Below are 14890 nucleotides of genomic sequence, written 5' to 3'. Positions count from 1 at the left end.
ATGAAAGTCCTAAATGTGATAGGAGAAACCATCAAAATCCTAGTGGACAACACAGGCAGAAATCTCTTTGACCTGGGCCTTAGCAACTTCTTACTAGAAACATCTCTGGAGGCAAGGGAAACAGAAGGAAAAATAAACTATTGGGACTTCATTAAGATAAAAAGCTTATTCACAGCAAAGAAAACAATCAACAAAACTAAAAGGTAGCCTACAGAATGGGAGACAATATTTGCAAATGACATATCTGATAAACAGTTGGTATCCAAAACTATAAAGAACTTATCAGACTCAACACCCAAAAAAACAAATAATCCAGTTAAGAAACTGGCAGAGGAAGGAGTGCTTAGGTGGCTGACTCAGTTAAACTTCCAACCTTTCATTTCGTCTCAGGTCATTATCTCAGGTTTTTGAGACAGAGCCTCAAGTCAGGCTCCCTGCTAAGGTGGAGTCAGCTTGGGTTTCTTTCCTTCGTCTGCCACTCCTCTCTCTCTTTCTTCCCCACCCCAAGTGAACAAATAAATATTTTAAAAAAAAGAAGAAGAAATGGGCAGAAGACCCAAATAGACACTTTTACAAAGTGGACATCCAGATGTTAACAAACACATGAAAAAATGTTCAACATCACTCATCATCAGGAAAATACAAATCAAAACCACAATGAATTACCATGTCACTTCTGTAAAATGGATAAAATTAACACAAGAAACAGCCGGTTTGGGCAACGATGTGGAAAAAGGGGAATCCTCTTACATCTTTTGTAGGAATACAAACTGGTGCAGCCACTTTGGAGAGCAGTTTGGAGGTTCTTCAATACGTTAAAGATCCAGCCATTGCATTATTAGCTATTTACCCAACGGATACAAAAGTATACATTGAAAGGGGTACATACACCCTGGTGTTTGTAGCAACATTATCAATAATAGCCAGAATAAAGAGAGAGCCAAAATGTCCATTGACTGATGAATGGATAAAGAAGATTTGGTGTATATATATATATAAATATATAAATATATAAATATATATATTTATATATTTATATATATATATAATGAGTTATTACTCAGCCATAAAAAAAAGAAATCTTGCCATTTGCAATGATATGGATGGAGCTATAGTGTATTATGCTAAGTGAAATAAGTCAGAGAAAGACAAATACCATATGATTTTATTCATATGTGGAATTTAAGAAAGAAAACAAATGAACATATGGGAAGGCGGAAAAGAAAAAAAACAGAGAGGTAAACAACCTATAAGTGACACTTAGTGACAGAGAACAATCTGAGGGTTGATGGAGAGAGATAGATGTGGGATGGGTTAGTTGGGTGATGGGTGATGGGTATTAAAGATGGCACTTGTTGTGATGAGCACTGGGTATTGTGTGTAAGTGATGAATCACTGAATTCTGGTCCTGAAACCAATATTGTACTTTATATTAACTAAATTTATATAAAAGATATTGAAAACCTGGCTATTGAACCTTAAAGCCTTCAACAAATCATTCATCCATTAAATATGCTTTTGCTAAAGAAGCTGGATAGTTAAACCTATCTTCATGTAACTAAGCCCTAGATGTTATTTTGACATATTCTCCCCTCTGTATTGAATTCAGCATTTTTTTAACACAGTAGACTGCTCTGAGGATACTAAAACACTATGCATGAGAAATTACAACACACCAAGCATTTCTAATTATGCAAGGAAATACCATGGGAGTTTATTTTGTTAAGGGATGTGCTATAGCAAATCAGATTAAAATAAACGTCATTATTCTCCAGTGAATTGGAATGCTGCTGTCAGAAAAGAAGCCTCCAAATAGTTGCTGTGAATGTATACATTGCTTACTGAGAGTACATTTTCTTTATAAAGTGGATGTTAAGGACCTTTAAAAAAAAAAAAAACACAGTATGATCTTAATTGCTAGTTGATGTCTGTCAGCATTATTTATTTAGATTATGGAGATCTCACTTGGTGTTTATGTCTAGGTACTCAATTGCCTAGACAGTGAGGATTTGTTTTTTCCTTTAGGCACCAGTGAAATCATACAGACCTTTTCATGAAAAAAATATTCTTAAAAACATATTCATGTTCTCATGATAAGAACACATGATTGTTCATTAAAATGTATGTTTAGTGGAAGTTAAAGTGAAATATGTTGTTATAAAATACTTTCTGAATTAGTTTTAAGCTTTTCTCAGTGTGATTTGTTGACATTTTTCAGTATGACATAATATATATTCAATCAAGAAAAAATTGACAAGGGAAATTTTGAAAATACAAGCTACGTCCTGATTGTCAGCAGGAATTCAGACAACCTTGATCATTTAGACACTTTAATTTTTTCTTATGTGGAAAAATTGCAGTAGTAGATTGATATGAAGTACTGCATTATATTTATCTGACAATATCCATATTAAATTCCACATTGAATTCAAAAGCCAACTTTAAATAAAATATCTCATGAGTCATTTTGTATCAACTTGTTCTAAAATGCATAAACATGTAGTCATCAGCATAATTAGTAGGAGTCTTAATTTCCATATAAATATGTTCAACTTATAAATATTAGATCCTGAAATAATAGGCCACTTTGCTTCAATAAGTAGTATAGTCTGTCAAATGTAAACTACTTTTGTTTGTTCCTAATTATGAATTAATACAAGTAACAGATTTCATATTTTGAGCATGTGAAAATGAGAAGGTATTTATTAGGCCTTTAAATTTTCTATGCTTTTCTATTTTTAATAAAATCTACTTTTATTTTTAGCTATATTCCTAGGATCATATCGTATGCCATATGAAGATATAAAAAACATCATTCTGGAGGTTAATGAAGACATGCTGAGTGAAGCCTTAATTCAGGTAATGTGCATATTTTCCTTTTGAAATTCATTTTCACAGGTATTTCTAGATTGTTATTTTCTCAATGGAGTTGTGGGAAAATGTTCTTCTATATTTGGGTAATAGAATCAATAGTATCTAGCTTTGTTACCAGTAAGAGTATTCAACATTGAAGATCTAAATTCCAGGATTGTTTCTGCCTATCATTCACTGTACATAAAATTGCATGTATTTCATCATCACAATGACTGTTAAGTAAATATTGTTACCATCTTATGGATGTGAAAGTGAGGAGGCCAAATGGTTAATTAGCGTGCTTTTGACCAATTGGTAAATGTCAAAGTTATTCTTTGTTAGACATATAACATGTTCTAGAGATTGTGTCAAGCACTTAATATATTTTATCTCATTAAATAATAGAACAATCCTATGAAGTTCGCACTATTTTCCTCATGTTTCAGAAAAGAAAACTGAGGCTTAGAGAGAGTGCCCAATGTCACATAGATGGTAAGTGACAGAGTAGCAGACCTGTGATTCACAACAAGATCTCTCATGGTTCTAAATCTTTTGTTCTTTCTATTCTATTATTCTGCCTTCCATGAGCCAGTTATTTTAGCTTGCTAAATCTTAAGCTAAATGTTTCCACATCTGAGAATGCAGATGGATTAAACCAAATAATGTGCTCTGTAGAATAAAGCACTGTATAGGATCTAACATATTATTATAATTCTTGGTATGTCTGGCCCTGTCTGGTTTAATTTCTGGAAGGAAGAACTGAAGATTTTACCTGGAAGGGCATAGTCACTGTAGATGTTTTTGTTTGTTCATTTGTTTTTAAGCCATCAAGTTTGCTTTGACTTTGAAAAAGCTTGATGAGTTTGTATTGTGAGAGTTTTGCCATATCCCCCTCAGACCGTCTCTATAAATATCAGAGGACCAGTGTATGTCCTTTGAACAGACTATGTCTCTATGGAAATTCCTCAACTTTGTAATGTGGGCTTGCATTACAGATTACCTCATTTAAATGTTCTAAATATAGATACATTTTTTTTTCTAGAAGACTAAGATTTAATGCCTCTTCATTATGATGGCATACATTAATCTCTGTAAGAGTTATACTTTGATAAAGCCCCCTGGGGAAAAAAAAAATTTAAAAAGTGTTCTGTACAACTAGCAAGTGTGTCTTTCTCTGAGTAGAAATGGGGAGCTGACTGATCACATTCGTCCTCCCTAAGGACTAATGTGAGGATTCACAATAATCCTCTTAAAGAAGTTGAGTGAGCTACAAGAACACTAAGAAAGACTATGGAACAGAATTTGGAAATTAATACAAGAACAAAATTAGACGTTCGACAAAGAAGAGTAGAACCAAACCGAAATCCTAGAGATGAAGAATACAATGACTGAATTGAATAATTCAATAGAAAATTTAACATTACACTGATCAGGCAGAAGAAAGAATGGGTGAATTGAAAAATACATCATTTGACATTATGCAGCCACAGGTATAAAAATAAACAAAAAAGGGGTAGCTCAGGTGACTCAGCAGTTTAGTGCCACCTTCAGCCCAGGGCCTGATCCCTGAGAGCTGGGATGGAGTCCCATGTCGGGATCCCTGCATGGAGCCTGCTTCTCCCACTGCCTGTGTTTCTGCCTCTCTCTCTCTCTCTCTCTCTCTCTGTGTGTGTGTCTCATGAATAAATAAATAAAATATTAAAAAAAATAAACAAAAAGGAAGAGTGAAGAAAACTTACAGGACCATCAGTGGATTTCCATAGAGAAGCATGGCAGGCCAGGAGATTTTGGGATGGTATATTCAAAATATTGAAAGAAAGAAACTGTTATTCAAAACTGTTTTTAGACAAATTAGAAGTAAAGCAAAAAAAAAAAAAAAAGAGAAAACAGGTCAAAACAAAGCACATCAAGATATGATAAAAGGGCAATTTCATCAAGAAGATGTAACAATTATAAATAATTACCCAAACAAAGAATCAATAAGGAAACAGTAGATTTGAACAACACTAACCAAAGGGGCATAATAGATATATATAGAACATTTCATACAACAGCAGCAAAATACATATTCTTTTCAAGTGCACATGAAACAATCTTCAGGATAGATCATATGATAAATAACAAAAGTCTTAGCAAATTTAAGATTAAAGTCATACCAGGTATATTTTCCTTTTTTTTTAAGGTTTTAAATTGTATTTTAAAAATACACTGCCCTCCAGTTAAGACTTAAGCCCCCAGATGTCACAAAAAAAAAGACCAGCAGCTCGTGGACATTTACCTAATAGGTAGACAGATATGTGACCAATGCTTAAGATAGTTCCACAAAAGAGCTCATAAAACCCCCTACACTTAGAAACTCCAACAGCAATGTGCTTTGGCCCTCCTTCTCTAGGAGCTTTATACCACTGATCAATAAACTTTGCTTTACTGCCCACCAAAAAAAAACAAAAAACAAAAAAAAACACTGCCCTCAGTCCGCATCCATGGCATTTTAAGGATCACATCTGTTCCTTAGCTTCTTTTATTATCCAAATTGTATCACATTTCTTTTCTTTTTCTTTTTTTTAAAAGATTTTATTTATTTATTCATGAGAAACACACAGAGAGAGGAGAGACACAGGCAGAGGGAGAAGCAGGCTCCACGTAGGGAGCCCAATGTGGGACTCCATCCGGGGACTCCAGGACCACGCCCTGAGCTGAAGGCAGACACTCAACCGCTGAGCCATCCGGGCATCCTGATTTTATCACATTTCTTACTGGATTCTAGGCTCTTGCAAATGAATAGACTCACATCAGGGGAATCAACAAACAGTGGCAAAACAACATTGTGAAATAGAAAAATAAAATGTTTGTCACATGAGTGTAGCAATACAGAGAACGTATCAAGAACATGGCTCACTGGTGGTGGCAGCTATGTTAGTGTTTCTTTCTGCCTCAAGTTAAGAAACAAGTTGGACCAATCAGCGTGACTAAATTTTCCTGCTATGGAATTATAGAAGCCCTGCAGCTTCCCAGGTTTGTTCTGAAGGTCCTCATACTCAGATGCCTAAAGAATCATCTCACATTGGTCCAGCTGCTTCACAAATTTGGCTTCTGCATTAGGTTAGGTCTAATACTTTTCCCGAATTTCATAAAGTTCCTTTCTGAGATCCTCTGGAAGGAGCTGGGTTAGCTGCTTCATAGCTTCTGGTATTTTTCAAGATGCTCATCTTTTGGAACCAGAGCCATAAGTGTCATTCTGTACTTGAGATCTGATACACTCTCTGACCTCTAAACATGTCTGTATACCCAGACAGTCCATGGGATTCTCTGAGCTGCCCCACCAGCCGCAGGCACTATTCGAGGCCCCGCAGCCTGAACAGGGCGGCAGCAGAGGCCTATGCCATGTGGACACTGATCTGGCCGGTTGGTACAAGCCACCCCGACTCTCTTTTCTAACCACAGGGGTATGGAACTAAAAATCAAATACATGGAAACTAACAGAATGCTCTTGAACAACTAATAGACCCACAGAATGTTTTCCTTTTTTAAAGAATGAAATACAAATATCTGTTGAGATAAAACTTACGGGATGAAAATAAAACACTTCTAACAGGGAATTTAGGGATAAACATGTATGTCAAGAAAAAAAAAAAGTATCTCAACCAAATTTTACATCGCAGGGTACTAGAGAAAAAGATACATGATTAAGCCCAAAGTTGGGAGACAAAAGGAAATTATAATAAAGACTAGAGCAGAAATAACTGAAATCGAGAAATAGAAAATAGAAAAGATCAATAAAACTAAGAGTTAGTTCTTTGAAAAGATAAAATTGATTAGCCTTTGGTTAGACTAACCCAACAAGAGATAAGATCCACATAAATAAAATTACAAATGAAATAGGAAACATTACAACTGATGCCAAAGAAATACAAAGGATTATAAGAGACTACTGTGAACAATTATATGCCAACTAACTGCACAGCCTAGAAGAGGATAAATTCTGAGTTACATACAACCTAGCAAGACTGAATCATGAAGAAATAGGATATATGAACAGACTATAATGATGAAGGAGATTGAGGCAGTCATCAAAAACCTCTCCACAAAGAAAAGTCTAAGTTCAGATGATTTCACTCATGAATTTTACCAAATGTTTAAAAAAGAATTAACACCAATCCTTCTGAAATGCTTCCAAAAATTTGAAGAGAAAGGAACATTCCCAAGCTCATTTTATGACACCAGCCTTACCCTGATACCAAAATAAGACAAGAACATTATAAAAGGAATGCCTGGGTGATTTAGCCTTTAAGTGCCTGCCTTTGGCCCAGGGCTGATCCTGGAGTGCCAGATCGAGTCCTGTATCGGGTTACCTGCATGGATCCTGCTTCTCCCTCCGCCAATGTCTCTGCCTCTCTCTCTCTGTGTCTCTCATGAATAAATAAATAAAATCTTTTTAAAAATAAAGAACACTGTAAAAAAGTGCAGGCCAATATATCTGATGAATATGAATGCAAAGTTTATCAACAACAGCTAGGAAATTGAATTCAACAGTACATTAAAAGGATCATACACCATGATCCAGTGTGATTCATAACTGGGATGCAAACATAGTTCAATATACATAAATCAATAAATAGGATACATTGCATTAATAGAATTAAAGATAAAACCCACATGATCATCTCAATAGATATAAAAACATTTTACAAAATTCAACATCCATTCATGATAATACCTCTCAGCAATTTGGGTATAGAAGAAACTCATTTTAGCTTGTTAGAGGCCATAAATGATAAACATATAGCTAATATCATAATAATGAAAGGTGGAAAGTTTTTCTTCCTAGATCAGGAATAAGGAAAGGGTGTCCATTCTTACCATATCTATTCAACCTAGTACAGGTAGTCCTAACCAGAGTGATGAAACATGAAAAAAAAATAAGAAAAGGCATCCAAAAAATAAATAAATAAATAAATAAAAATAAAAAATAAAAGGCATCCAAATTGGAAAGTGAGTAGTAATGTTGTCTGAAGATCACATGATCTAAAATATAGAAAATCATAAGGACTCCATCCATCATAAGGATCTAAAATATAGAAAATCATAAGGACTCCAAAAAAAACCTGTTAGAGCTAATGTGCAAATTCAATAAAGTTGCAGGATACAAAATTAATATACAAAGATTAGTTGTGTTTCATGTTCATTATGATTTATTCATATCTCTTAACTTTGCTCCTTCCCTTTCCTATGATACTTAGGCATAATTTAAGGAAGTGAAAGATCTGTACCCTGAAATCTCTAAGACACTTATGACAGAAATTGAAGGAGACACAAATAAATGGAAAGATATTTCATGTTCATGGATGATAATAATTATTTTGTTAAAACATTCATACTACCCAAAGCCATTCTATACGTCAAATACAATCTCTATCAAGATTCCAATAGCAGTTTTTACAGAAATAGAAAAAATATTCCTAAATTTCATATAAACCATAATAGCCAAAAAAATCCCAATAAAGAACAAATATGGAGGCATCACAATTCCTGATATCAAGCTATATTACAAAAGTATTGTAATCAAAACAATATTGTGCATAGATCAATGGAACAGAAGTTAGAGCCCATAAATAATCCTGTCAAATATTGGATAAGGTAGCTAAGAATACTGAATGGAGAAAAGGATAATCCTTTTTATAAAGTGTTCTGGGAAAACTGGATAGTCACATGCAAAAGAATGAAACTGGAACCTTATCTAATATCACTCACAAAAAAATTAATTTGAAATGAATTTTTAGAGACTTAAATGTAAGTCATGAAAACAAAATTCCTAGAAGAAAACATAGGGGAAAACCTCCTTGACATTGTTCTTGGAAATACTATTTTGATGTGATACCAAAAGCAAAAATAAACAAGTGAGACTATATCAAACTAAGTTTTCTACACAGCATAGGAAATAGCAGAATGAAAAGGCAACCTATTGTATGGGAGAAAATACGTGCAAACCACAAATCTGATAAGGGGTTAATATCCAAAATATATAAAGAACTCCTGCAACTTAAGAGTAGAAAACCAAATAATTTGATTTAAAAAATCAGCAAAGGACTTGAAAAGTCATTTTTCCAATGAAGATATTCCAGTGGCCAACAGGTTTATGAAAAGATGCTCAATATTACTAATTACCAGGGATATGCAAATCAAAACTATAATGAGATATCACCTCATATATATTGGAATCACTATTATGAAAAATACAAGAGATAACAAGTGCTGTTGAGGATGTAGAGAAAAGAGAACCCTTGTACACTGTTGATGAGAATGTAAATTGGTGCAGCCACTCTTGAAAACAGTGTGGTGACTCCTGAAAACATTAAAATAGAACTACTATATGATTGAGCAACCACACTTCTGGGTCTATCTGTGAAGGAAATGAAATCACTATATTGAAGAGGTATCTGTATACCCATTTTTATTGCAGTATTTTGTTTTTACAGTAGCCAAGATGCGGAAACAATATACATTTCTATTGATGAATGACTAAAGAAGTTATATGCACACATAGGAATATCACTCAACCATAGAAAAGGAGGACATCCTTTCTTTTTTTTAAAAAAAATATTTTATTTATTTATTCATGAGAGAAACAGAGAGAAGAATGGCAGAGACACAAGCAGAGAGAGAAGCAGGCTCCATGCAGGGATCCAGATGTGGGACTTGATTCTGGGACCCCAGGATCACGCCCTGGACCAAAGGCAGACACTCCACTGCTGAGCCACCCAAGTGTCCCAGGAGGACATCCTTTCATTTATCATAACATTGGTGGACCTTGAGGACATTACACTAAATGAAATATGTCACACAGAGAAAATACTTCCAGGGCAGAGAAGAAAATGTTATAGAATATATTATATTAGAATATGTAATTGGAAGTCAGAATGGATATTAGGACTGAAAATAGGATTTTTGGAATCATTTGCAAAGAAATGTTTGTTGGAGTATGAGAACCAATGATAGTGGATAGGAGATAGTGGAAGAAAAGTGACAAATGGAAGGTTAAAGACCATGTTTCTGTAGAGTGTACCAACCAGTTGAGAGAATGGATGGTGTTACAGATATCAGAACAAAGTGAGCCACCTTGACTGGGAGACACACCACCGTGTCTGTGGTGTGTCACAATATCCAGCACAGGAGAGAATTTTAAGGAATGATAAATAAGAGAAGGAGATGGGGTAAAAATGCCCCTTTTGATGTCCTGAATTTCAGTGACTTACTTAAAGTTGTAGTTATTTTCTTGTTGATTTTTCTTAAAATAATCTATACTTTGTACCAGATATGTATACACACATCCTTAAGTAGATGTTCTGTTTATTGTCTTTTGGCTATGTCTCCCTTATTTTTAAGGGACGGAGACATTTATTCTGGGTATACAACTATCCAGTATCCTATTTTTTGTTCATTCTCCACCTGCTTCATTATCTCTTAACTTTGCTCCTTCCCTTTCCTCCTTTCTTCCTACCCTCTCTCCCCCTAACCTCCCTTCCCTCCTCCCTCCTTTCCTTATTTTATTTTAAATAAATTTTGTTTTAAATAAAGGGCCCTGATCTTTCTTAATAATATCAGCTCGGTGAAATATGGCTCTAGGGCATCTCCTTCATATACCTAGAAATTATAGGAACACCTCCATAGATGTCTCTGTGATACATGCATGGAAATAGTCCAGCTTACTTTTTCCCCTCAGATAATTTCCACTCATGCTGGCTGTGTTACTTTTCTGGAATGCATTAAATATCCATCACTGTATCAGATGTATATAGTCTACAGGTAGCCATATGATTATGTTTTTCCAGTTATTACTTTATGTCTCAAAACAGATTATATGAATTATGTAACTTTTTATTGGGTCCTGCCATGATAATTAGAATAAAGTATTGGTCATCTGATCCATTGCCCTGATTACAGGCAATGCTACTCCTAAGCCATCAAAGATAGATGGGTATCTATTGATTCTGCAGGGGAGAAATGACTCTTCAACTTCCCTCAATTAACCAGTTCTACCGTATAATTATTCTTATAGTCAGGAAGTTCATGCATGTGTAATAGTACAGCTCACTTTTGTCTCCTCAATCCATCTTTGTAATCATTGATCTATTTATGTTCCTATCGACCATCTGTATTTTATGCTGCCTGTGAGTCTGCATGTGTTCATATACTTTACAAAGGTTGATGACTATTAAGTATATCAATTACAGCTATAATGGCATTAGTATTGTAGAATTTGAAAACATTTTTCTCTTAAATAACAACTTATATTAGCCACATTCATTTCCAAATTTTTTAGAGAAAAATGAGACATTAGCAATAACAGGAACATTTGTTAAGTATTTCTTTCCCATTTCTCATTAAGTTGGCATAAATAATTACTTTATGGCATGCTATGCAATCTAAAAATACCTTTACCCACAAGCTGCTGTTCTTTTCCATCTTTTGTTTCTAACTAGTTATTTGAGTCATTTTTTCTCTTCCCTTTCTTCACTGCTTATCTTAGACCCTTGTTTGCTACTTTCAATTTGTTGATAAAATTATATCTATTTCAAGTAAATGTAATGACTGCTTATTTTCATCCCTTCTATGTCTATTATTGAGTAATACCAGTATTCATTTGTCACCATCACTGTATTGTTGTCCATAAGTGATATCAGAGTTTTTTTGTTTTGTTTTGTTTTTTTTTATTCATGAGAGACACAGAGAGGGAGAGAGAGGCAGAGACACAGGCAGAGGGAGAAGCAGGCTCCATGCAGGGAGCCCGACACAGGGACTCAATCCCGGGTCTCCAGGATCAGGCCCCAGGCCGAAGGCGGTGCAAAACCGCTAAGCCACCCGGGCTGCCCCCAGAGTGTTTTAAAAAGAAAGAAAAATTAGCTTTAAACAATTTTCCTATACTAATTGGATTGTAAAATGCATTTTAAAAATGCTAAATATTTTAGTTTATTTACATTTTGAACAAAACAGAAGTCTAATTAATAGTTAAGCAAGATGTGGCCTCAAAGATCATATTTTCTGCTGCCTTCTAGACTTTAAGCCATGATAGATCTTTATTAAAATCCTGGTTCTTTCATCCTATACATCCATTGGGTCTGTTGAAATGAGGTGTTTTGTGGTAGACCAAGAATTCCCTTGCCGTTGTAGAATTTGGAAAGAGTCATATTTTTCCTCACACAGACTTCCACAATCTTAAACTAGAAATGAAGAGCAAGGTTATACCAATATCCTAACACTAACTTGCACTTGTGAATTTACCTCTAGACAAAATGCAGAAATCTCTTAGCCCAAGAGAAGGAGGCAGAGAATCCAGGTTCAAATGCCTTCAATGAATCTAACAGAGATGGAAAACAATCACACTGTTTTTTTGTTTCGTTTTGTTTACCAGTGTCCTACTCATTTTTTTTTTTTTTTGGTATTATATAAATTGGTTTTGAATCCAAAGATTGTCAGCTAGTCATATATCTGTAAAAACAATTCTTCTCAGTTGTAAATTCAGGAATTAGGATAATCTATATATAAGAATAAATATTTACTTACCATATGGTTTTTTCAATGTTCTATTATAACTCTAGATCTCCTATGTAAAGCATAAATATGTCTTATCATCAAATATATTAGTCATATAAAGTACAATTTTATATAATATGATATAGTCAACATGCTATGACATACTTTAACACATTTATAGCAATAACACAATAGTTTATTTTTAATCTAATTTGTAAAAGCTAGAGAGATAGGAATAGATAAGGAGGGATTGAACCCTTTTATTAGACTCAGTGGTAGGCACATAGATTCATTGTCTTATGGATACATTTCTATATGTCTTAAATATTATACAATAAATATGTTTGAAAGTATTTGACAAGTGCTGAAAACGCATGCTTAAGAAGAGTTCCTTAACTTTGGCACTGTTGATATTTTGGCCCAATAATACTTTTTTGTGGAGAGCTGTCCTGTACTTTGTAGGATTCTTAGCACTATTCCTGGCCTCTATCCACTAGGTGTGAGTAGCAGCACCCCCACCACTAGTTATATAAAACAAAAATGCCTTCAGACATTGAAAAATGTCCCCTACGAGACAAAATTGTCTTTGGTTGAGAACCACTATCTTCAAAATTACTTTTATTTCATATAAGTGAAATCATCTAGTATTTTCCTCTTGCTGACTGACTGACTTGGCTTAGCATAATACACTCTAGCTCTATCCATGTCCTTGCAAATAGCAAGATTTCATTTTTTTTGATGACTCTAATATTCCATTGTGTATGTATGTGTGTGATATAGATCACATCTTCCTTATTCATTCATCAGTCAATGGACATTTGGTCTCTTTCCATAAAGAGACAACAATTTGGCTATTGTTGATAATGTTAATGTACATATCAAGGTGCTTGTGCCCCTCTAAATCAGTATTTTTGTGTCTTTGGGTAAATACCTAGTAGTGCAATTACTGTGTTGTAGGGTAGTTCTCTTCTTAACTTTTTTTTTTTTCTTCTTAACTTTTTGAGTAATCTCGATACTGTTTTCCAGAATAGCTGCACTAGTTTGTATTGCCACCAACAGTGTAAATGGTTCTTCTTTCTTCACATACTCACCAACATCTGTTGTTTCCTGTGTTGTTGATTTTATCCATTCTGACAGATGTAAGGTAGTATCTCAGCATGGTTTTGATTGGTATTTCCTTGATGATGAGGGATGTTGAACATCTTTTCATGTGTCTATTGACCATTTGGATGTTTTCTTTGGAGAAAATGTCTTTTCATGTCTTTTGCCCATTTCTTAATTGGATTTTTTTAGGTGTTGAATTTAATAAGTTCTTTATAGATTTTGGGTGAAAGCCCTTTATCAGATGTCATTTACCAATATCGTCTCCCATTCTATATGTTGTGTTTTAGTTTTGTGGATTGTTTCCTTCACTGTGCAGAAGCTTTTTATCTTGATGAATTCCCAATAGTTCATTTTGTCTTTGTTTCCCTTATTAGTAGAGACATGTCTACTGATAAGTAGCTATGGCTAAGGTCAGAGGGATTTCTGCCTGTGTCCTCCTCTAGGATTTTGATGGATTCCTATCTCACATTTAGGTTTCTCATCCATTTTGAGTTTATTTTTGTGTATGGTATAAGAAAGTGGTCCAGTTTCATTCTTCGGCATATCGCTGTCCAGTTTTCCTAACATCATTTGTTGAAGAGACTCTTTTCTCCATTGGATATTCTTTCCTTCTTTGTCAAAAATGAAGTGAACCTATACTTGTGGGTCAATTTCTGGGTTTTCTATTCTGATCCATTGATCTATGGGTCTGTTTTTGTGCTAGTACCATACTGTCTTGATCATTACAGTTTTTTAATAGAGCTTGATGTCTGGAATGGTGCTTTCTCCCAGCTTTGCTTTTCTTTTTTCAATATTGCTTTCAATATTGCTTCTGTGATTCTATACAAATTTCAGGATTGTTTGTCCACCTAAGTGAAAAAAGCAGATGGTATTTTGATAGGGATTGCAATAAGTATATAGATTGCTTTCTGTAGTATAGATATTTTAGTAATGTTTATTCTTCCAATCCATAAGCATGGGATCTTTTTTTCATTTCTTTGTGACATTTTCAGTTGCTTTCATAAGTGTTCTATAGATTTTCAAGTATGGATCTTTTACCTCTTTAGTTAGGGTTATTCCTAGGTATCTTATAGCTTTTACAATTATAAGGGCATCAATTACTTTATTTCTTTTTTTTCTTCATTATTTATAGAAATGCAATGGATTTCTATAGGTTCATTTTGTATCCTGAGACATTATTGAATTTGTGTATCAGTTCTAGCAACTTTTTTTGGTGGAGTCTTTTGGGTTTTCTACATAGAGTATCATATCAATTGCAAATAGTGAAAGTTTGATTTCCTCCTTGCTGATTCAATGCCTTTTACTTCTTTTTGTTTTGTGATTGCTGAGGCTAGGACTTCTAGTACTATGTTAAATAACAGTAATGAGAGTGGACATCCCTGTCTTGTTCCTGATCATAGAG

At 34.3% G+C, this 14890-nt stretch overlaps 1 protein-coding gene across 7 annotated transcripts in view; it reads left to right on the top strand.

Moving 5' to 3' along the window:
* The window catches only part of DIAPH2 (diaphanous related formin 2), a 1054304-nt gene that overhangs the window by 498379 nt on the left and 541035 nt on the right, over window positions 1-14890 (top strand). For all 7 annotated transcript variants that reach the window (XM_072816467.1, XM_072816462.1, XM_072816464.1 and 4 more), the window contains one exon: window positions 2765-2859. In XM_072816467.1, coding sequence (XP_072672568.1) covers window positions 2765-2859 — 95 coding nt within the window. The remainder of the gene's footprint in view (window positions 1-2764; window positions 2860-14890) is intronic.

Source organism: Canis lupus, chromosome X, assembly GCF_048164855.1.
Source record: "Canis lupus baileyi chromosome X, mCanLup2.hap1, whole genome shotgun sequence".
Classification (NCBI taxonomy): Eukaryota; Metazoa; Chordata; class Mammalia; order Carnivora; family Canidae; genus Canis; species Canis lupus.
This window is presented reverse-complemented; position numbering and strand designations above follow the sequence as displayed.